The following is a 25,502-nucleotide window of genomic DNA, read 5'->3' as shown; positions in this document are numbered from 1 at the left end:
AATATTATATTGATTCGTTTAAGATGCGAAAGTCAGAGTTCCATTGAGGAACATGTTCAGATATGCATTACAATAGTTTTACATGTCTGTGGAATGAAAGACTAGTGAAGTTCTCACAGATACGTGTGGCGAAATTGACCTGTTGGGTAGAACACACCGTAAATAGCTCCAAAAGGCGCACAGATCAAAATCAGTCTCGCGCCGCCAATACTAGTGTATTGGTTGAAAAGTAAACACCCATACTTATATAATCAGTATTATTTTATATAATGTGTTGGGGAAAAAGCGGTTTTGTTTTTTCAATGTTGTACAAAGTGAATTTATTAGAATATATTTAAAACACTAATGAATGATGTAACACATGGGATGAAAAGTCCCAGACGAAACAAAGAATATGCGTTTTTTTTTGTGCAAAATTAGATTTATTCTTCAATTAGCTCCATTAAGAGCCACACAATCATGCCAGCTCCGCACTCTTTTGCCTCAAAATAAGCCTGTCACCAGTTGCTGTCCACTCAAATGACGATTGTTTTGATTTCGAAGTGAAGTGATGGATCCACCGATTTGTTACGTTTAATCATGACCAAACACTGCCAAGAATCATTAATACGTTCTTGTTATTGGTCAACAGTGAGCAAACGCGGCACAGCTTAATACTTTGGGCTTTTTCATAGTCAAATGTGCATGCAATATAAAACCAACATCTTCTTTTAATATCTTTATGATGATAGCTAACTCAAGCAACTTCTCGATCATTCAAAACGATTTTGTGGATTTTGTTTTATGTTTTCTGGTGTTATAATCTCATTTGGATGTCCATTGCGTTTTGCATCGTCGGTGTCTACGACGTCTTTACACAAATGGAGCCAAGAATTCACAAACTTATAAGTAGAATACCATGAAATTTTAACAGCTTTCTTTTGAAGTTTATTACTAATTGAATAAGATGCAATAGAAATACCGCCATCTATGTGTTACGCCCGGGTGCTTTTCAGTCCATGTGCTATATGCCGTTTTGATCAATGGCTGTTTACCAATTTTGTGTCCAAATAATAATTCTGCTACAGTAGAGCTTTTCAGATTTCTAGACAAAATTTGAACTATATGATAATCACAAACCGCTTTTGGGTTTTTGTCTCGCATTACTTTCTTAAAGAAGCTTTGAAGATACTGGAATATAGTAGTATAATGTGTCGCAATCGGAAGCCCAATGCAGAGAAAGAAGTATTGAGTGATCAATTTTGTCCGTTTTTTTCTAATTGCCTGCTTCAATCTTATTAGTTATTGGCAGTAAAGAGTCAAAGAAAACATTTAACCAGATCTTGATAAATCATTTAAAAAATATTTATTTCATCGTTAGTAGACGTTGCCGACTACAATTGATCTTTACAATAACTCAAAGATATATATATATATATATATATATATATATATATATATATATATATATATATATATATATACATCTGTACTATCTTAGTTTCTAATAATATTAATGTATTAACAATGCTGTTTTTCTATTAAATGCACATAGCTGCACAATACACAGGATTAACTTGTTTGATTCTTTTGAGTCTGTGTCTTGTTCTAGTGTTATCCATAAGTTGTACTACTTCGATATTAACATGAAAACAGAGTCTCTCCTCATGTCTCCTTACAATTCTCTTGATATCCTGAGTAACAGTCGGTATCTGAAAGTCGGTGTAAGTAATCAGTCCTGTCATATCCGGGTGGACCTACAATACTTTTCACGACTTCTGGAAAACTTGTGTTGTATTTATATTACTTTTCGCGTAACATCCCCATAATTGAATTCCGTATGTCCATATAGGTTTCAATACTTACTGGTATAATAGCAATTTATTATATGCTGATAATTGTGATTTTGTTCCAATTAACCAATACATTTTCGTATATTTAAACTACAGCTTTACTACTTTCAGTTTAGCATAGCTTCATTGAATGAGTGTTACCAGATATGCCATTGTAAAGTCATCTGTTAGGAAACAGCAAAATTACTTTAACCCAACTCCATAATTTTATGAAGTCGCCCGAAGGTCTAAACATACGTCACTTTATGGATATGAAATTTATATGCTGAAAGCAAAAACAACTTAAAATTAATATAGCAGCCTTTATACTTTATATATAATTAACTAAATTAAAATGAAAACCTGTTTTATCTATTCCCTTAATTACTTAAGGGATTTTAAAAAACAGACATTCGTTTAATGTTGTCTTAGATCTCGAAGTAAAGCTTCCCTTTTTTTAGATTCCTCTTCTCCCCGATCAGCTCGGAGCTCCGATGGTGGAAATCCCGACGATTTATTAGCCCTGTTGCCATCTCCATCCAATTTCCCTAAGCCCTCGTCGGTAATCCGAAGATTACGCCAGGAAAATGAAAGGTACATATCGTCTTCCCTGTATATATTACTCGATACTTATCGGGTGCTGTATACTTGCGAAACGGGAGATCTTATCGGCGTTTCTCAAGTAGCTTATCTCGAGTTTTCTGTGTAGGTTGCAAGCGGAGGTCACGAGGTTGCGACGACTGGTAGTTTCTGGAGCAACGGGGGTGTTGAGCGATCGCAAACCGCCACCGGAAGATGGTTCCGTGGATCCTGTCACTCATGATCTTGAAATGGAATTGCAGCTAGCGAAGGAGGCTTTAACGAGTAAGTGTCTACAATGATGGAGTTTTACACATTTGTGTAAAACTATAAAAAGTACCACATAACAAATAGTGTACTCATATATTTTGTAATTTACAAGCCGTTTTGGATATTTTATTTACTGCAATTGATGAACAGTACGTCACAATGCTGGCGCATCAAATTTAACTTTTGGTTTATTTTGATTCTGAGAACAACATACTAGTGTAACATACTATATATATATATATATATATATATATATATATATATATATTGTGGGGAAAATCGAAATGACTTTATATCTAACCTTATACTTAAGGGATATGAACAGTATACCACCATAAAATAATATGAATTGCAATATATTACATCTTGATATATGTTGGCTCCAACGCTTCCATATAAATAATTCGACGCGTATGTATTGCTCAGTTAACATGTCAAACCTTGTAGGTTATATTTCAATGTATCATACGTTTCTGCGAGGGCTAAAATAAGCTATCAGTAAAATATGTAATCTCTTAATACTCTAAAAAGCGTCTGCGATGAAGACACCTAAATTGTTTTATTTCTCACGAGCGACAGTACCCACAGCATACGTAACACGGCAAAATATCATCGGCAAAGAGAAATAGTAAGCAAAACCCAAACTGATAGAGATTAACACACATTAAAGAGCATTGTGGCCAGACAACGTTAAACCGCCGCAGTAAAAGTATGGTAAAATTCAACACTTACTTGAGTAATACTCTTTCGATAAAAGCAGTAATTAACATACATGGAAGGGTTGTGGAACCAAACTGATGGAGATCAACAAACATTAAAAAGCAATGGGGCCAGACAACGTCACATTGCTGTGGCAAAGGTATGGTAAAACTCAATATTCACTTGAGTAATACTCTTTCGATAAAAGCAGTAATTAACATACATGGAAGATCTGTGATTGCGAACTTGTTGAATCGAAACATGCGTTATGGTCTGATGAATCATCGTTATATTGTTTTAACGGCAGAATCTTTGTATGGAAAATACTAAAAGCCTACGTTCCGAACTGCTTGCTTCCTGCATTCAAGCATGGGGTTAACGTTTGGACGGAAATTAGGAAAATCGTGGTATTCACCTGGTCTTATCATTTACATCACTCATCGGATTACTGCGAATGAATATCTCGACAGTATAATAATGCCCATACACATAGCCTGAACGGTTTAGTTATGGTTTGAAAACCATCAAAATACCACCAAACATATTCCTTGGTCAGCGCAAACGCCAGACCTCAACATAATTGTATTTTGTCCATCCTCTGTATTTATTTTTGTTTTATGTTAATGTATAGATGGATTAGCATACAAATATATACAAAATATATATTGTACATTCAATGTTTTTTCTATTCTTAACAGAAAAAAGAAACGGGGTCAACTGAATAATTAATTCAAAGAGAATCTATCAAAGGTATTTAGATGCTATGTCCGTTGCTTTTATATCTCCTTTCGTTTTGGTAAAAAATGCAAATGCTTTTATTTGTCTTCGACGCGGGATCGCGCTCTGGATCCTCATCAATATTTACGGACCGTTCTGTTGTTTTCAGCGCTGAAGGCGGACAAGCGTCGCCTGAAAGCAGAAAAATACGACCTGCTGAACCAAATGAAGCAACTTTTCTCAACCCTGGAGGACAAAGAGAACGAATTAAGAGATTTCATACGGACTTACGGACAGGTAAGTTAGCACCATAATTTTCGTACTAATTTTTGCTATAAGTAATATTTTCAATCGCGAAAAAAGGGAACATAACGTAAACATATATAATTTTTATCGATATTGTATATTAATTATTAGAGTGTTTAATTAGTTCTGTCATTTTAATGGAATAACATATTGTATATTTTGAGATTGAGTTACACATACATTTCAAATGAAAATTCTTCGGTTGGTGAGAATTCTTGAACAGCTAAAAGTCAGAGAAAGTTTAATCTGTCCATTACGATGGATTTTCACCAATTCGTGTTTTAATTCACTGATTTGGTTTCTTGTCTTATTTAAGAAGGAATATTATATCTATAAAAAATTATATTTTGTTCTGTAATATACGTTGTCTGTTCTTAATTTTCTTATCCTGCTGATTGAAATAGTTACAGTAATAATCAGAATTTATTATTTTACTAAGTTTAGTGACTAAATTCCTTTGGATTACCTCCAAGGTGGATAAAATTCGCCTCTATATTTCTCCTTAATCTGCTATTTTGTGTGTTGATTAATAAGCCTCAGTTATAATAATTAAACAATATACAGTCCTTTAGCTCCTTTGAAACCACATTTGAATGTGTTTTATCCCATTGTTATCTCATTTTGTACGTGTGCCAAATTAGTTAACAATGTACGCAGTTTTCTGAAAAATTTGTTTCCCACACTGTTCAATAAGAAATCTCGACTTTCGAACTCCAAAAAACAAATAATACTGTTACTTATCCATTTTTTACTAGTTATTATAAATATTTAAATAATGCATTAAAGCGAAAAAACGAAAACAATAAAAAAAAGTAACAGGCTGATGAAAAAAAATTTCTTTTCTAATCATTTAAATCTAAAAAAAAGAATTTTTAATCTGAACAAATGCTCCTATCGTAGAAAGTACAAAGTTTTTTCACCAATTACAGCTGTTTGAAAACACGAGAACTTGTTACCATTTTTTAAAATTTTCAATAGCTTTACGTCTTATGATCGAATATTTTATAGAGAAAACCACAAATTTTAAGTAACTCAGTTCGTTAGAAGGGTATCATGTCTTAAAAAAAGCAAAACGAATTTAAGGTTTCGTTTTCAGTATCTAATTAAATTTTGAAAATCTCTCTCTCTCATCTCTCAAATTTTTAGATTAGAGTACCCACTTGACAACTTATTGAACAATCTATTATATTTGTTCTGTATAGTTTAATATATCTAGATGGTATTCCAAATTATAAAAATACATTCTATTTTATTAGAGGATTATTTTATTTATATTGTTCCAATCTACCCTTACTGATTGTTTCAGCGGGTGAGGGATGAAACGTCGCTTCAGCAATTGTCCACCGAGCGAGAGGAACGCGAAAGGGAACGCTGGAGTTTGTTGAGACATGCTCGAGATGAGGCCGAGCGAAGTCTCTCCTTAGCGGCCCAACTGAACGCCAAAGAGTTACAACTCCAACAAGCCCAGGAACAACTTGCAGAGGTAGGTTTTCATATATAGTTTAAAACAGAAGAATGTGAAAAATAATCCGCGTTTTTATAAGTTTTTTATAAAGTTCTCTCAAAAATTGACCAATAATTACATGAGGAAATCTTTGAATTAACTTAACTGGAAGTTTTAAATCAACAAAAATAATAAGTAACCGTGTTATCAATCACTGTATAAATTCAATTCAACAAAAGAGCTTTCAGTAAATTCAAATGTTTATTAATAAAAATTGAATGTCGTATTATTTTGACGATGTTACTCAGTAAGTATTGATAAATTATAATGGAAAATTATTTCCAAAATCCGGGTAGTCAGAGCATTCATGGTAATCAGGGTTCATAAATCTTATAGAGAAGTTCAGGATGGGAATGAAACAATATCCGTTAAGTGGACAATCAGAATTATTAAATTTGAATCGAAGGCAATCCTTAATAAGAAGTTAAACGTCACTGAATTTTCAATTAAAGTATCTTCACGGTTTTGTATATGTTTATATGCTGGAAATATTAATTAATCTTTTTCTTCATAAATTAATAAACGCTTTACGTTTGATTTGGTGGTATAACGGAAGCCTAGTTCTGGAAATTAACATAGTAGTGGCTAAAAAATGTGCTGTTAATAAAATACATTAAAGCAAGATGATCAATCTATCTATATTATTAAAAAATAGAGCAAAGACAAATAAAAGATAAGAATGACAAAGGTATTATATCACAGAGAGATTACAATATTACATTTACAGAGGAAAAAGCAACATAAAGAGGACCAATATTGATATTGAAGAATAATAAATCATGGAGATCGAAATAAAGAAACTATAGGGATTATTTTATTACTAAATTCGGATCATACATGGAAATTATAAAAGCTACAAAGAAACGAAAGAGAGTAAATAGGGGTAAGCAACGGAGGAAATAACAGCGAGCCAAGAGCAGACAAGAAACAAGACCGCCTAAAGAGGTTAACATTAAAATAAGGGGAAATGATGAGATAAAAGTCAATGACACCAAATATAATAAAATCCGAATTTGGAGTGGCCTACTTCAACGCATCTTGAAACAAATTTTATATAACCCTTCATTTAAGAGTCATTACAAATTATTAGGTAATGAAGTTGATGTGAATATATTAAAAGAGAAATAAATACAAATAACGTAAGATCTGGAGAAGGACAGTTGTTAATATGTGCATAAACATCGTTATAAAAGTCAAAAGGAGATACATATTAGACAATAAACTAAAATAATTAATTTTTTGTTTTTTTATTATTTAACTATTACATTATTACTAGCCATTTCCGACTAACCTACAATTTGTCTCTATGATAACTTAAATCTAGGTACATAACTAGGAGGACTCATCTGCCCTATCTCAATCTCTGATGAAATAATGTTTATACATGTTACTGCTGTATTTTTTATTACATGCATTACACAACACTACATAAGATCAGAAGGTTTGATTCTTGTGAGTCTGTGTCCTGCTCTGGTGGTATCCAAAAGTGGCAATACTGGACTGTGGGTATCTGAAGGTCTCGATGTAGGTAGTCAGACCTGTAGTATTTGGGTGCGCCAACAATACTTCTCAGGACTTTGTTCTGAATAATGTGTATTTTGTTTATGTTACTCTTTACAGAACACCCCCATAATTGAACTCCGTATATCCATATAGGTTTCAATATTTGCTTATATAATAGCAATTTATTAGGTACTGATAATTGTGATTTTCTTCAAATTAGCCAATATATTTTCCTATATTTCAAATCTGATTCTTTTCTTTTCTTATTTATATGTCCCTTCCAGCGAAGTTTTGCATCAAGATTCATTCTGAGATATTTCGCGTTGTTGCTATATGGAATGATAGTATTATTTAATGCTATTTTTGCTTGTACGGTTTGATTGCAGGTGAATTGCACATGCACAGATTTACTCACGTTAATTTTTATTTTCCAAGTGGCTTCTTCACTATTGTCTCCGACAGCTATAATCGCAGTATCATCAGCAAATGTAACCATTATAATATTCTCCATTTGTGGTATATCGCAAGTGTAGAGTAGATAAAGAATTGGCCCCAGTACATTTCCTTGTGGTACACCTACTTTAGCTTGTTTTATTGTAGAGTAAGCTTCTTCTTGTTTAACTCTAAACATTTTGGCCTTAATGTACGATTTTAATAGTTCGGTGTGTTGTTTTGGTTATATTTTCTGTAGTTTATGAACAAGGCCTTCAAGCCAAACCTTATCGAAGGCTTGTGCTACATCTAAGAATATGGCTGAGCATAGTTTTTTACTTTCGTAGGATTTCTCAATAACATCTGTTATTCTGTGAACCTGGTCAGTTGTTGAATATTAAAGTAGTGAAAAGTAGTTAATAACGGAAAAATAAAACACTTATCAAGTATCGCGTATTAGTCATTACTTAAAAATTGAAACTATAACATCAAGAGTTAATATATAAAAACAAATTTTGTTAAACAAAAAAAGCTTTCTATGTTTGTCAAAGAACATATTTTGTTTATAATAAGGGTAATAATGATGAATGCAAAAGTACTAGGAGGAAAACTTTTAACTAAAGAATAATTACAGAATAAATATTAAACAATAAAAATAAGCTTGTTAGCACATATATTGAGAAGTGACGAAAGGAGTTTTAAATATGATACACAAGTTTATATCAGTCTATAAGTCAGATTGGTTGGCAGTGAACGTTTTAGTTTACTTACGTTAATGTTATCACTCACATGTAGTTAATTGGTAAGTAGGTTGTCGTGTATTGTCATTATTTTGAGGTGCTTAACATTAACACTATGAGTTACATAGATTAATATTTTTTCATTGGTCTAATATGACAATAAAATAGACATCTACAAGATAGAGGGAAAGCCAAAGTCAAGATGGATAAAGTAAAGCATGGCTTATTAGAGATAATAAAAGAAATTAAAAAAATAGGTCAACGACGATACAGTGCGTCAAATATATTAAAAAATGGTAGATGGATCCAGTCTATGCGAAAACATCAAGACAATTGCCGTCTATCTGCAAATTGAAAGTAGATATTCATTAAAGAACTCTTATTTCTCTGACACCCTTTGTACAGTCGGGACAACCCGTAGCAGACCTCCTATTTCTTTAGAGAAAGAGATTTGCCGCAAATCAAGAAGCGACTGTCGAAATTGAAATTTATTTAAAAAACAAAGGCAAATGGTTGCGCGGAAATGATATGAAACATCGAGAAGCATTAAAATGAATGTATCGCTCTTGAAAGATAGTATTTTCATGAATAAAGTTGAATTTTGTCTGAAAGTTGTTTACTGAGTGGCCTCTAAGATCTAATAAAAGTCACATTAACATTTTAAAAAAATTTACAATGTAGTATATAATATAATACTCTATATAACACTATAATATAATATAATACTAATTTTCAATTGAGCTTACAGATCTATGTAGCGTTGGGAACTATCGACTGAAAATAGTCGAAACAGTCGGTAGTCACAAAGCAGTCAAACTAATCGATAGTAAAAAAAACTAGCGCCTGAAAATAGTAATTACTATTTTAGTTAAATGTACGCTTCTACTGTTTTTCTATTCGAGGTAACAGACGGGGATGTATGATTTCTTAAAAACAACACCGTTTATTTATTTACATTACTAATTTATTGATTCTTTATGACACAGGCTCGAAGACAACTGGCAGCAGGAGGTTGTCTCTCCGACCAAGAATCCCTGGCATCACTACCACGTCACAGCATCAACGGTGGTGCACTCACCCCGAATTCCGGAGGACTGCTCTCCGGCCATTTGGGTCTTTTACCGGGAGATCGAGGTAGTTGTAGCGCTGACTCGGGCGTTCGTGTCAGTTCCGACAGAGAAAGCGGCGGCGCTACCTCCGTAGCCGGGAACCTGTCGGACTCGACCACAGATGGCGCTCCGACCATAACCGTGGAAGGCAGCGTCCGGGACGTCGATTCCGTGTCCATGATGTCGGCTGTTCCTCCACCACCAGCCCACATGTATCAGTGTAAGTGGAAGGTTTGAGTCTGTATTAACTCGGTAATGTTGTGGAAATGTCGAACGTTTCTCGGCATGGTATCAGCGATTAACATGTGATTGTAGAACTAACAAGAGTAACTCTTTTACAGCAGTATCAGCCAAAGACTGCAGTCCAACATTATCACCGCTTAATGCTAACAATTTCCCAAGAACAGTAGATCATAGTAGTTTATCCAGGTTAGTTCGAGTCCTGATTGAAGAATAATTCATAAGTAATTGGACTAAATCGTTCTAAAAAATCATTGAATTTTCTCAAATCACTTGATTATGATGGTCATTAATTTTTTATGATTTCAAAAATAATACAGAAAAATAATTTTTTTTGTTTTAATAAAATTATTTTTAAATGTGATATAGTATTTGTAAAGCTTTACAATCTTTGCATTTTTGGATGAAACTTAACAATCCTTGTAACGCTTTTTGGCGTGATAGCTCAGCGCACTGTACGCACAGCAATAGGGCTTCTTTGATCTTGATAAAGGTATGATCCATTTCAGTGATTGTAGTCGTTTTGTACTGCTTCGGCTGCAGATTGGTCTTACTCCATTTTCATTGGAGGTTCAGCAAAAATATTTCTTCAATCTCTTTAGTATTGCTATCAGGCTCTCCCACTGTTTTCGATGGAATACACTTTTAAGTTACTAAACAACTTTCAAATAGACACGCCTGATTAAATGCCTTTAGAAACTCTATATGTACTTTTTTTTGTTCTGGCCTAAAACCAGGCGGTGGAATGCATGACGCATACCTGGTCGCGGAGACTTGCCCTGCAGTGACAAGTTGGACCGGGTTATGTGGGACTGCCTCTGGGCTTACCAATACACTAAACTGAAACCGCCTCACAGTTGACCCCTGTGGATCGCTACTGCTACTGCATTAAATTTGGGGATATGGCACCCGCTGATCGGGCAGCCGTTATTGGGCACGAGGACCCGGCGATTCTATTGATTCGCGAACCTGAGTTAATACACAACTAGATACTGTTGTATGGAGGCAAAAGTTGTGACCGTAACGACGGATGAGGTCGTTTGAGCCTGGAAAAGGTGGGGAGCTTAGCAGTGACGTGGTGTTAAGCTCCCAGCATGTCGACCAGCTCGCGAACAGGCGAGCTTTCAGAAGAACTTGAGCTGAGTTGTCGTTTGTGGAATGATTGAGATATGAAGTGCTTGATTTCTGGAGTGTCAGTTTCCCTATGAATTTGATTATTTCTGGCAATCCATGGAGCGTTAAATATTCTCTCTATTCTCTTCCTGAGGAGCTTATTTTGGAAAACTTGTAGCCGTTTGACCTGATTGGGTGTAACAAACTTGAAATAGACATTAGATCCGTAGAGGAGTACGGACCGAATAAACATCTTGTAAAATAAGCATTTGATGGAGATGGTAAGTCTGCTAGAAGGGCAGATCAGAGAATATAGCAGGTTTGCTAACCCCGAACCTTTCTGGATTGTTTTCTGTATTTGGGGATGCTAACCGAACCGCCGGTTACAGTGGAGACCTAGGTACGTAACATTATCCAGCCATGGAATTGACCGCATCATCGAGCTGCTTCTATAAACGTTCATGAATTCTAATAAATAACGAGGTTAAATAAGGCTGGGGTCAGCGGGCAACCTTGAGGTACGCCAGCATCGATTTGTTTACGACTGGAAAGTGATTCTCTGATCTTGACCTGGAAAGATCTGTCCGAGAGATAGGCCTTGATGAGAGCGGTTAGGTCTTTTGGGAGGCCTAACCGCACGCACTTTGCGATCAAACCGTCGTGTCAGACCTTGTCGAAGGGTTTGGTTAGGTCCAGAAGGACTACTCCAAGCTTTTTACGTTGTTCAAGAGTGTGATGGATGTGTGCGGCCAGACGGGTAGCTTGATGGACGGATGAGTGGTGAGCGTCTATATGTACTGGCTTTCTCGATGTTATGAGTCATCAAAATAATTTTTTAAAACCGTCTTTTTAGATTTTTGCTACTAAGACTGCAAATGTGTATTACCCATCCATTGTGGAACAAAAAATAAAGGCAATATATTTTCATAAAATGTTATATAAAACGTAAATTTAAAAACTTTATTGGACTTAATTTTTTATTAGTTTTTCCGTGCGAAGAAAGGCTTCAACAACAAAAATAAAATTTGCCGCATTACATTGTTGGCGATGCATTTTTAACGTCTGTTTCAAAATTATTCCTGATCGCCATCGTCTTGGCTAATTAGAGAAGATAAGAAATCAGGAACTTGGAAAGTAAGAAAAAAAAGAAAGAAAGTATCATAAATCGTTATTGATCCATTTGAACTCGTTGTTGAAAGACAAGAAGCGATTATTATTACTGAAATTTGACAAACTATAACATGACAAACAAACCTTTAAAATAAATTCCAAAATCCTTTTACATGGTGTCCATTGGGAAAAATTGTTTTTTTAGAATTTTAAGTATTTTTTTGTAGTGGGTCAGACCCCAGTGGGTAAAATGAATCTAAAGATATTCCGTGAAATGGACTCTTCACTTTAGCCAGCGTTAGAATTTGTCTAGATAATTTCTTCAGAAATTAAAATTTTTCATATTTTTTATTATTATTCTGTCCTATGTAAAAGATCGCTTCAGTAGGTGATCTCCTGTACAAACTTACTGACACAACTTACAAAAAAATTGACTCCCTTCGGATCACATTCCTTGTGGTTTCCAGGGGAATATCGCACTGAATTAGGTTGTCACTGGCATAATTTCGGGCATCAACGATGGCACGTAACACTTTATTTTGAAATTTATGAAGGACGACTATGTTGGATTTGTTAGCAGTACCCCACAGTTCGATACCATACGTCCATATGCTCCCGAAGAATTGACTTTTGCGTTTTATTGGTACATGTTTCTTCCAATTTACGTATCGATCGAGATTCATTCCTAGAAATTTAATATTATCAGCTTGCGGAAGTTCATGATTACTAAGATTCTATGCAGGCTTAATGACAGGTGAGTAGATTGTTTTGTCATTCGCCTTGATAAGCCATGTTTTCAACTAAAAATGAAGTTTGTTGAGATGAAATTGGAGATTCCTTTTAGTTGATATTGGATCTTTGTGAGAAGTCAGAAACTTTCAAGCAAAAATGAATTTCTGTCCTTACAAGAAATTGTGAATGCAAGCTTCAAGGGAAAATTATTCTTTTCATAAACACTAAGGTTATTATCATGGTTAATAAAGTAATAGTTCTCATTTGCTTGAGTTTGATTACCAAACGTAATAGTCCTAGTTTTATATAAAGATCCATTTCTATATTTTCAATACTGTCTTTGTTTTCATACGAACAGATAAAAATTTTAGTCCAATTACTTATAACTATTGTCCCAAACGTAGTTGGAAATCTATAATTAAATATTAGCATGTTGTTTGTTAAATCGTCGGTCCTTTTCAGCCTCTAAATTACATAAAAAGATATATTTTCCACGAGAAATCAAATATTAAAAAATTCCAGAGACTGAAAGGGGCCCCGCAACAAATCTCGGCCTTAACAAACCCGTTTCGTCCGTAGCGTTTATCCATATTATTTTCTCCTTCTCGTTGGCATATAATACGGTCGTCGCGCGTAAATATTTCAGATCGGTGGAGCAGCTCAGCTCGCCCTTGGAGCAGGAACCAATTATGGTGGGGAAAAGAAACAAACAACCGAACAGGATCTCGGGACGTGGCGGGACTTGGGGCAGCATTTCCAGGGTTTTCGCCCGATCCCGGCACAGGAACAAGACTAATTCACTGCAGGAAACTAGTAAGTTGAATGTTTAATGGGTTGCGGGATGGTTGGGGCGGCGGGGACTCGTTGAAGGGTGGTATCTGCGAGTATTGAATTAAATATGGTGTTCGTGATTTGTTTTTATCTTTTCTTTAGTTCTCTTAATAATACTCATACATGTTTATTAAGTACAGAAGTATGATAAAGTATATTTTTATTGAAAAAAGGAGAAAGGTATTATATTAATTAAAAGATATTATTTTAATCACCATATACGAATAAATAGAAACAGTTAAATATACTTTCTTATCATTTTAACAAATTTATATTTGTTTAATTTATTGATACATTAACAGGTCAATTGAAAAGTCCCCGGCCTAACACATAGATGGCGCTACTAGAATTAAACCCATAGATTTTTTTAGTTAACCCCATAAGATTTGTGTATAAATTTGACAGCTGTCGGATCATTAGTTTGTGAATTAAAGTATTTTGAGTGAAGCAACGTTTTTTATTTTGAAAAAAATTGATAAAAAGTAATTTCGCCTGTTGATAACATATTGCTTTTTGAAGGGAAAAAGTACAGTTGCAGCAAAAACTAGGCTTGATGCCAAGCTTCCGGACACTGCTTCAGGAAAATTAATCAAAAGGATTAGTATGCTAAGTTTAGACGTGGTGAAATGAGCACCGAACGGTGAACACAATGGACGCCCAAAAGAGGTTGTTACCGACGAAAACATTTTAAAAATCCACAAAATGATTCTGAATGATCGTAAATTGAAATTCAATGAAATATCAGACACTAAAGATATCAACTGAACGTGTACATCATATCATTCACGAATATTTGAGTATGAGAAAGCTCTATGCAAAGTGATGATTCGGAGCAGTGTTTGCAGATGATCAAGTGTAATAAACCCCAGTTTTTGCTTGGATATGGGACAATGTATGAAACATAGCTCTATCCATGTTTTACTATGGCAGTCCGGGGACTTTTCAATTAACCTGTTATTACTAGTCGTTGTCGAATAAGTTACAAATTGTTTCTAAAACTAGGTAGTTATCTGGGAAACCGATTGGTCCTTATTTAGTCTTTAATTTAATAAAAGTTAGTACAATTTTTCAGTGTTTTTATCATTTAGTGCTCTTCACTGCACAACTACATAAGATGATGATGCTCTTGAGCCTGCATCCGAGGTCAATGATGTCAAAAGGTCTTGTTGCGAATCTCTTAATAATAAAGTTGTAATAGATTTCTATGCTTTGAATAAATTATTCTGTGAAATAATCCATTAAGATGTATTACCGCTTCTAGAGACGTTTCTAGGTCATACGGATTGGTACAGTCTTTGAAGAGTTGAGAAGTGACGCATTGTTGTTTTCTTATATCTCTTATTCAAAGGGTTTGTTCTGATTTATCTTTTTTTCTGTTAGTCTTTACTGTTAGTTTTCTCTTGGTAGTTTTCCTGTTGGTCTTTCTATCTACAGTGTCTTCTGTTTTCTCTTGATGTTACTTTAGCCTGTAACCACTTTTTGTTTTTCAATCATGTGCTGTTATTTTAATTTGTTTTATACGACTTTGGATCTATTCTTCTCTCTTACCTTTTCTTTATTTTTCTTTATTTTGCTCATTCCCTTTTTCAATTTCTCTATCCCTGTTTTCTCCTTTATATTTTACACTTTAATCTTTTTCTTTAACTTTTTTATTTATTATATGATCTCTACAGTAACTTTAAACTAGGTATATATCTATCTTATCTAGGAAGACCAATTGGGTCCTACTTAGTCCATAATATGAGAGTTTTTCCTTGTGTCTTGTTGCAAATCTCTTAATTTCCTTAAATTTTGTATAGTATTTGAGTGCATCTGTAATACTTCTTAAAACTTTATTGTGAAACACTTGTATTATGTTGATATTTCTTCTCGCAGAACATCACCATAACTGATTTCCATAGGTTCATATAGGTTTTACAATTTGCTTGTAGAGCAGTAAGTTATTACCAATACATTTTTGGTTTTTTAGTTGAATTATTTTCTTTTCTTTTTGATGTTTTCTTTTCAACGATAGGTTGTTACTGTATGGGATTATTAGTCATATTTATTGGTATATCAATAGTTTGGTTGTAGATGAATTCAACATGCACTGATTTAACCTCGTTGACTTTTATTATCCATGCATGGATCGATTTATATATTTTATTACTTGCATAGTGCAGCAATATGTTCAATTTGTGGTAAGTCACATGTATAAAATAGGTAAAGAACAGGACCCAAACCACTGCCTTGCTTTTGGTACACTTGCTTTAATTTTTTTCATTGTTGAATTTTGACTGCTGTTTGTTTCTAAACTTCCTGGCTGAGATGTAGGAATTTAAAAATTCAATATATTGGTTCGATAATATTTTATCTGTCACATGGGAAGCCGCTCTGATATTTAATTACGACCAGTAAAAAAAAGAAGAAAGAATGTTTTGGTCGCAACCAAAATACTATATAAGTAATATAATTTAAAGGCATTAAATCAGAATATTTACAGAAAATAGGAATAATTCAAACCCCAGAAAACTGACGCCTGATCGTATTATTTTCAAAGAGAGAAAAATGTTTTTCTATTCGTTGTTCATCATTATTAAACTACCTTTCATAAACCTCTTTTGAAGTTATATTTAAACAATTAAGACAGTTTTAGAATGTATCAAATGTACAGTTTTAAAATAGTGTATACATCTAAACCTCCCAGTCAATGCCTTTCAACATACTTTACCAAGTCACAAGGATAAATGTGTTCTAGAGTTTTCGTAATGGGATGCATTTATGAATTCTTATCAATATTTAATAGTATTAGCTATTGATGGTCGATAGTTCATTTAAGAATTCATAGTCGTAAATAACTTTTGAAAATAAAATCAGAATAAGACAAATGCAATAAATTTGCACTAATAAACGATTGAGGCTAACTTTATATCTTCATTCATAGTATGCATATATCTCAAACATGATATTGTATTCATTAGTGTGTGGCTTCATTGGATAAGTATTACTACATATACGTATGTACAGGGGATAGACAAAATACTATGAACACCATGCAATATAGTACATTTTGTTACATGTTGCCAATACTGCGACGCGTATAAATTGTTCAGTTTACATTTCTAATCTTGTAGATTATACTTCAAATGTATTATAGCGCTCTCCTGCGATGATTTCCATACTAGTGATCAGTGAAATGAAATGCGAGCGGCAGTATCCACGATAATGACATGGTGTATAAAACTTAGTAAAACATCTTCGGCGAAGAGGAATATTATGCGCAAGCCAATAACTGACCAACACCCACAAATATTTTTAAGGATTGTTGCTAGACATAAAGCCACCGCAGCAAAAGTGAGCAGTAGAACTCAACACTGGGACAACACTTGTTTGGACACTAACAGTACTACAGAGACTTTGCAAAGCTAACATTCATGGAAGAACTGCGATTGCAAATCCTTTTATAACGTCCGATAAGTCATCGTTTACATTATTTCCTAGAAACGACCAGGTGTATGTTTGGAAAACCCCTAAAGAAGTCTAAAATTCGGAGTATCTGCTTCCTACAGTCAAGCATGGGGAATATAGGTCCCAATATGATTTGGGTGGCAATATTGTGGTATTCAGCTGCTCCTCTCATTCATATCAGTAGCCGTACTACTGGAATTAATAAATCAACGTCTGTGTGTCGGTGTGTCTTAAATGATGAAGTTCTTACTAGGACTAGCATATTGCTATCAAATCTGCCGTATTTCAAAAAGATAATAGGTCCATACACACAACTAAAATAGTTCAGTCTTAGTTTGAGAAGCATCAGAATATTATCAAACAGTTTTCCTAACCAGCAGAGTTGCCAGACCTCAACATAATTTTACCGTTATTGGAAATGTTAGAGCAGAGAGTGAGGAGTAAATTTCCATCTCCAATATCATTCAAGCAATTAGAGGATGTTTTGTACATGAATGGGACAACATTCCGTTGTACAGTCCATGAATCTATTCTAAGCTCATATTACCTTGTTCATTCCCTGTATAACAATCATATTATTCCATTTGCAAACACAGCTATGTACATAGGCATGAACCTAGATTCTAAGTTACGATGAAAAGAACACATTAAGAAAAGAGAAGAGCTGAATGTCAAATATAGAATATTAGGTAGACACTCTGAACTATCAATTCGAAATAACAGTTGATAATAGTTAAGTAACGTTGATAAATAAAATGACATAGAAACAGGTACTAAAGCTTGTGTGGACATACGGCATACAACTTTGGGGGTGTGCCTATGTAAGCAATATAGAAGTCACAAATATTCCAGAACAAGATACTAAGAGGTATTGTCAATGCCCCTTGGTATGTAAGAGACAGCAACCTACACAGAGATCTGGAAGTGGGGATGGTGGCAGACGAGATAAGAAATGTTGCAAAGAAGCATGAAGAACGGCTTAATAACCACGAGAACGTCGAAGCAATCCAGTTGCTGGACCAAATAGTGGAATAGTGGGAAGACTTAAAAGGACAAAACCTTTTGAGCTAGTCTAGTATAGTGTGTTAAATGACACACAGAGCACAGTGCGTGTTGTGTGGTGTAAACAAGAGTGAACAAAACTGAGGAAACGCCATTAGGTCAAACTCAGTAAAACACCTTAATCGGAAAATACATCTCGTTAATATTATTCTAGATTAGTTGTAATTAAAAATGAATTTAAAAAAATCCCTGTATGTACGCAATGAATCAAGTCCAATCACTGATAACTTATGCTAAAGAAAAAGAACTGGGAACTTTTTAATATAATAATATCTCCACATTATATCACAGCTTTCTATAATAATAATAAAAAAAACAATTTCTTCTTCATTCAAGGTGAACATGGTTACGAATCATATCGTAGTTGGTCTCCTTTGACGGAAGAAGGCTACGCCGAAAAACTTCGTCTTCTCCGAGAGGCAAGTTCCATACCGATGGAAAGATGGAGGGCACCTACCGTGCTCGCTTGGCTAGAGGTGGCCCTGGGTATGCCCCAGTACGGGGCCAGGTGCGCCGAAAACATCAAGAGCGGAAAGGTAAAAAAGACAGAATGTTCAGTAGAAATTAAATCTTGAAGCGTGTGGGTTTCGTAAAAATTACGGCGGTCTAGTTTTGATCAATTGGCTTTGTTAGGACCCCTTAGCAATATTAACAAATCCTTATAGATTGGTCGTTTGAACGGGCAGGTCCTGCTAGAGCTCAGCGATCTCGAGTTGGAATGCGGTCTGGGCATCACGCATCCCATGCACAGGAAGAAATTGAGGTTGGCCATCGAGGAACATCGTCATCCAGCTTTGGTTCGGTATCCCTGCATCGCTCAGCTGGGACACACGTGGGTTTCTAGCGAATGGCTACCAGATTTGGGATTGTCACAGGTAAGAAAATCAAGGACTATTTCATTAAGTCAGTTTATTCTAGCTCACGTGACACCCATATTACAACTAATAATTTTCTTCAACTACCAAATCAAATAAATTCTGTCTTAATAATGTTATTCAAGACTGTTTAATAGATGATAATATTTATGAGAAATAAGGATGGTCGTGCGGTGAAGTGATAGAAACTAACGGGATTATTTATGATTTATTCGAGTGATTAACAAATTATAGTTGACGAGACAGCTACTTGAGGGAGCCCGGAGGCCGTCGAATATCTGTGTCAGAGTTTTTATATGTCCAGCTCCATCCTTGGGTTCTTGATTGAAGACGGGACTTGAGTGTTTTCTCTTTTAGTATTGGGAATTCCATAATTCTGTAAAAACCTTTTGTTTTCTGGAGAATACAATACTATTTACAACGATCAATTTAGATTGTTATCATCAGTATTTGTTCTGATGACAGGATGGATGCTCACATATACTATAATATACTTCTAATACTGTACTCGAGGTTACTTTTGCGCTAGGTGTTTTTTTGTGCTGATATGCTAATATTCCAAAAGATTTTATTCTGATAGGTTTGTACAATATTGACATTGGATTTTTTACACTGATTTTAAAAGTAAATAAGCATATAACAACAATTTGTTATATTATGAATTATTGTTCAAGCCATACAGGTACCTCATATTTTTAGGCCAGATACGAAGTTCTTCTAAGTTCACTTAAGTGGGTATCCAGTGGTATTCCCAAGTATTTTAAATCATCATTTCTTCCAATCGGTAATGTCGTTGATAGCTGCAATTTATTTGTCTTAAGACGGTATCTTCAAACTCAATGAATGTAGCTGTTGTCACTCCTTCATATTTGGGGATAGCACCGGCATATAACATTGGTCCAAGGACGCTGCCTTTTGTTACATTTGCACAGGTTGCATTGATAAAGGAATTGATAATCTAGATCATTTGTCTAGATAATTGGTTTGCTAACTTGTATTCGAAACCATCGTACGTATTCTTCATCCAAGACAGCTTACGAATAGCTTTTCGAAGAGTTTAGACAATAATGGTAGCGATGATATTGATTTTTAGGAAAGGGGATCAAGTAACCAGCAAATAATTTTGCCTTCTCTCTTCCTCTTTTTGTTCTTCCATTTTCTTTATTAATCAGCGAATTTTGGTCTTTTCATCGGTATAATTTTTTTAAATTTTTCCAAATGGTACAATATTTCTCTTAATAAACTGTTAAATTCTTTAAAAATTCTGAAAATGTATTATTTTATTGTTTTGTATTATTAACTTAGTCGTTTAAGTATAGTTTATTCAGTCATATTGTTTAATAACTTCTGTCATTCTATAAATACTATTACCAAACCATTCTTTTTTATTAATTTTTTGAAGTGCTTGACCTACCAAAAGATAGAACGATCTAAATCTTGCGAATATATTGCATGTGTGATAAGGGCATTATCTTCGTGAAAAAAACATGTTTTCTACGCTTAATTTGATCTTTTTACATTTTGCATTTGATCTTTATTCGATTAATGGATGATCCTTTACAGATAATAGAACCTCATTCTTTAAAACTTGTACTGCCATATTTAATTGCAGAAACTCATTTTTCCACTTATAACAGTAGTTTAAGAATTTATTTTGATAGTACTTTTTACAAAATGAAAATTCTTCTGTATATAGTTCTATATATAGTTGATATACATAGAAATGAGTGATAAGTCACAGATTTTAATTAAAAATAATTTAATTATTTAGCAAAACAAATACAAAATAATCTTTTATTGGAACATAAATCTTATTGAGCTCTACACCATTGAATTACTTTTTTCATAATTTCTACACTTTGAAATCCTTTGTCCGATTTTTATCTCCTTTCAATGAAGAATCAACATTCAATAATTCTGTGACTTCCCCTTAAATATTCCTGAAATTCCATTTTTTATTAAGTTTATTCATTTCTGACCTATCAAAATAGAAACTAAACTTTTTGTACGCTTCTAAATCTATAAAAATAATAAATTTCTTTAAAGTATTCAGAAAGTTTTGCGTCAAATATGGTCGACGCCAGAATGTTGGAGCATCTGAGCAAGAAGGAGCTGGAGAAGTATTTGGGGGTTACTAGGAAATTTCATCAAGCATCCATAGTTCACGGCATTCATCTTCTTCGGATTATGAAGTACGATAGACAGGTGAGGTTTAAAATTCTGACGATTTAAACGGTATTGTAATGCATATTTGACGATTCTTGTAGGCTTTAGCGCTTAGAAGACATCAATGCGAGAACATGGATGCTGATCCTCTAGTGTGGACTAATCAAAGATTTATACGATGGGCTCGTAGTATTGATTTGGGAGAATACGCTGATAATTTGAAAGGTAAGTCATTATTGCTAGTGTTCATTGTCCTCTATTTAAAAAATTTCGAGTTAAAATTTTGGAGACCATTTTTTGCAAATCGTATTTGATCATCAAGCATTTCATAACTTGGTGAAAGCATTTTTTGTAATAAAACTTCTTATTATTTTATTTATTCAATATGCTTGGTTATTTCAACAATGGAAAAAGTGTTGGGTTTTACCACTTATACCAAAGAAAAACAAATGAATATTTACGCTTTTTTGACTCTACGAGTTAAAATTATCCTCTAATAAAAGAATAACGCATCTTATTCTCCAGCTTTACCATTGCTCGATTTCTATATGACAGACAGACAGCACTAGCGTAGTATAATTTCACTGAGAATATCCACATATATATTGCATACATTTTTATGCTAAAATTGCTATAACTTTAAATCTAATAATTGAAAATGCATGAAATTTTAAGACATTATTTCTGAGATCATATATAAAATGCTAACTTGCTGAATACTCTCATGATTTTTTCCTTTTAAAAGGGCATTTATTAAAAAAAAAAACAGAGAATAATTTTCTACAGCTGGAATTTTCAACAGTTAAACCTATTTCAGCTGAGGGTCCCCGGGGTAGTGTCTTGGGATCACACCTGTATCTGCTATATACTGCTGATGTCCTAATTAAAAAAGAAACAGTACTTAGAACAATGGACGACCACACAGTTATCATGACAAAAGATATATACAGCATAAGGCTGTATAAACAGTACAAGTAGCAGTCAACAAGGTCTACAAAGGACTAGAAAAGACTAGACTGGAAAATATAAGGCTTAAAAATTGGGGTTCAATGAAAGTTACACATTACGCGCTAGCTCGTTATTGGCAGCGAACGTGTTAATAGCTCCAAATCTGTCCATGTTAATTTTGCATTGCGGCGAAACGATCAAAAACCTAATTATTTAACTTGACGGATGCCCGATTCTTCAAGCAGGATTAGCTAAATAACTCGGCGTTCATCTCGATGGTAGGAAACAACATGTTAAACAAAAATCTGAGCAGATTAGACTCGAAGTCAAGCAACTGTACTGATTAGTCGGAAGATAATCTCAACTTGGCAGGAAATTAACGAGATTTGGAGATCATAAAGCCAATTTGTATATATGGGGTTTGCACTAAAAAGTCAAACCAACTAGTTATCCAACGCATCCAATATGAAAAACTAACTTAAAACATTGAAACCAAAACTAACTATTGAAACAAGATGAAGAAGCCTTATTACATGTTCAACAAATGTTTGATGAGCTTGGGCTCTATATTTCTTAAATCATACAATTACATTTCCATAATTAGTATCTGTATACATGTATAGGAATATCAAAGCTACCGAATTTAACAAATTGGGTAGGTTGTTTGCATAGATGCTTTTTATTTTCAGCAACAGATATCGCTGATCAAAATATATGCCGGCACTTAATGGGTAAAACCAAATAGGTGCTTTTATGCACTTATTAAGTGAAGTGTTAATGTCACTTATGTTCCACTATAAGGTATTACTGATATTTTTAGTATTTTGACACTTTTTTTTTCATACATACACTAACAATCAATTTTCGTTACAGACAGTGGCGTGCATGGTGGTCTGGTCGTTTTGGAACCGTCTTTCAATGGCGACACAATGGCTACGGCTCTGGGCATCCCCGCCAGCAAGAACATCATTCGACGTCATCTCACCGCCGAGCTGGAAGCTTTGGTGTTACCAGCCAGGTATGTGATCTTCTGCCAAATGGATGAGCTCCAGGCCGAGGCAGCCAGAGTCATCTCAAAACACAATAGATGAACAATCAATCATTATTACGACGCGTATCATTAACCGAACTCTTTGCCTGGACATACTATATTTGTTTCTTCCCCGTAAATTTTTGTATCGATTTTCAGCATTTATTTGAATCCATTTGATATTATTTCGGTATTGGATATTACAGTACTCACACTACCACACCAGTATAATATATGCCGTTAGAAAAAAAGCTTTAAGTGTTCTTTGATATTGAACTATTGATACAGTAGAGTCTCGTCGTTAATTTGTCAAGAATCGGTGAAAAATGATGGCATATAAAATGTTTCATATTATACAAAATACTTTAATAAGACACTGTTATCGTTAAGACTTCTTTGCCCGACTTGAATGACCATCTCAAGATCATGTCTTTAGACCTCTTGTCTTCATTTGTCGATTTGATATGAATATTTATTTTAAGGCGTATCTCGCAAAGTACAGATTTTGAAAGAATCATGTTAATTGTCAAGTTTCTTATGATTGATCATCATTAATCAGCCAGGTTTACCTACGATTGTTATATAGCGAACTGTGACTGAATATATACGATGCAATCTGACTGGATTCGAATAAAACCAACCCACAACGTTTGTCGATAGTTGTACAGATGATCTTGAAAAGGTATCATACATTTTTCAAGAAGGTTTTTCCATTCAATAAATGCATCAAAAATATATAACATTCCAAATGGATATTAGAATCACTATTGGCCGGCAAGAATTATTTTATGTATTTCTTTATGATAACTATATATCTTAATTATCTAATTTAAATTAAAATAATTCTTAATTGCGATTTGTTTATTTGCTTGTGTTTTTTTCCCAGAGGTTTCATAGAATCACAATTTCATTGATATATATGCTTTCTTCAGCCCATACGATGCAAGTGTATTATCCATCTAGTTTTATTAATATTATAATATTAGCTATAAGTGTCACATTTTTTTCAGTGGCATTTCTTCTAGGTTACATTTACTAGTTTTCTTTAATTTCTTATTTGTGCGAACTATTCTTTAATTTTTGATGTACAATATTTCTATTTCATTCAATTGCAACAGAGTCAGTACCTATTTATTGCGCTACAATGATTTTCCAATTAAATATTTAATTTCAAGCATATCCTAATTAGATTCACATCCTATATTTGCCATTTTATTTAAGATTTCCTTGAAAACTGTAAAAATTATAACAACTACGATTTTTTAATCAATTTCAGTGTCTTATGGACTATAATTATGCTCACTTAGAATCTAATGAATCTAGTAGCAAAAATAAACTTTTAGAGAGTAAAATCTTTAAAGGCAGTAGATATATCTAACAAAGCTCTCCCAGAGTATTTTTATTATGTTATTTTAGTTGGTGGCTTCAAGATTTTAAGGGTTTTTAAGTTTTTTTCTTGTAGTTATTTTCATAGTTTTTATTTGACTTTCGTACCAAAAACTTAAATATCCAGTAGCAGAGAGAGTGGTGGAGAAAGAAGTGTGACTCTACTGTACGTCATTAAAATAAAATATCGTGTATCGTATATTTATGGCTACACAAGCTAACAAATAAATCTATATACTCTACAATAGTTTTCTAATATGGACTGAAAGTTTAGTTACTCATGCCTGTTTAAATATCTAAAAATGTCGGAAACTAATTTAATTAAAAACAACGGCATCATTTGCCATACATCCATATCATAAACAGAACTTCTTTCAGCTAGAGTAAGGTCACAAAAGTGTTAACCTGTTAAGGATATTATTTTATTAAGAGGTTTTAACTCAATTATCAATTTAATTAAAGGACCAAAAGATCATTTTCTATTAACATAATTAACGATTCTTCATGAAACCATGTGACTTATATATTGTTGCCTAATTCTCAGCATAAAGGATCTAAAATAAGATTTTTAAATTTCATCTTTTTTTCAATTGGTAAATAGGATTTTTCTATATTGTTCATATATTATACTGTGTGGTGTTTAATTTAAGATTATCTAGAACAATCATCGCGAACTCTTCTCCAATCACACACATCGCTGCAAACTGTATGTATGTCAATTCGTTCTACATTTATCGTGATACAAACTCTAGTTAATGTAGTTAATTGAAATGTTATATAACAACGAACGCTACGCTATAATTTAAATAAATGTTGGAAATAGGACATGGATACTTTATTGGTATATAAATGTGCAATATATTATATCCATTTTTATTTTCGAAGTCTATGA

At 33.8% G+C, this 25,502-nt stretch overlaps 1 protein-coding gene across 3 annotated transcripts in view; it reads left to right on the top strand.

Moving 5' to 3' along the window:
• Positions 1 to 25,502, top strand: part of Liprin-gamma (liprin protein kazrin) — a 159,014-nt gene that overhangs the window by 123,532 nt on the left and 9,980 nt on the right. Inside the window, exons 5-16 of one of the 3 annotated variants that reach the window (XM_076407976.1) lie at positions 2,273 to 2,405; positions 2,521 to 2,675; positions 4,246 to 4,373; positions 5,689 to 5,865; positions 9,548 to 9,890; positions 10,015 to 10,099; positions 13,512 to 13,678; positions 18,542 to 18,741; positions 18,871 to 19,080; positions 21,127 to 21,285; positions 21,348 to 21,471; positions 23,068 to 23,212. In XM_076407976.1, coding sequence (XP_076264091.1) covers positions 2,273 to 2,405; positions 2,521 to 2,675; positions 4,246 to 4,373; positions 5,689 to 5,865; positions 9,548 to 9,890; positions 10,015 to 10,099; positions 13,512 to 13,678; positions 18,542 to 18,741; positions 18,871 to 19,080; positions 21,127 to 21,285; positions 21,348 to 21,471; positions 23,068 to 23,212 — 2,026 coding nt within the window. Of the gene's footprint in view, positions 1 to 2,272; positions 2,406 to 2,520; positions 2,676 to 4,245; positions 4,374 to 5,688; positions 5,866 to 9,547; positions 9,891 to 10,011; positions 10,100 to 13,511; positions 13,679 to 18,541; positions 18,742 to 18,870; positions 19,081 to 21,126; positions 21,286 to 21,347; positions 21,472 to 23,067; positions 23,213 to 25,502 lie in introns of all 3 variants that reach the window. The other 2 variants (XM_076407977.1, XM_076407975.1) reach the window with 2 other exon arrangements.

The sequence above is a fragment of the Rhynchophorus ferrugineus genome, unplaced genomic scaffold, assembly GCF_030347505.1.
Source record: "Rhynchophorus ferrugineus isolate W39M unplaced genomic scaffold, kcgeb_rfMv2 rfM6, whole genome shotgun sequence".
Taxonomy (NCBI): domain Eukaryota; kingdom Metazoa; phylum Arthropoda; class Insecta; order Coleoptera; family Curculionidae; genus Rhynchophorus; species Rhynchophorus ferrugineus.
This window is presented reverse-complemented; position numbering and strand designations above follow the sequence as displayed.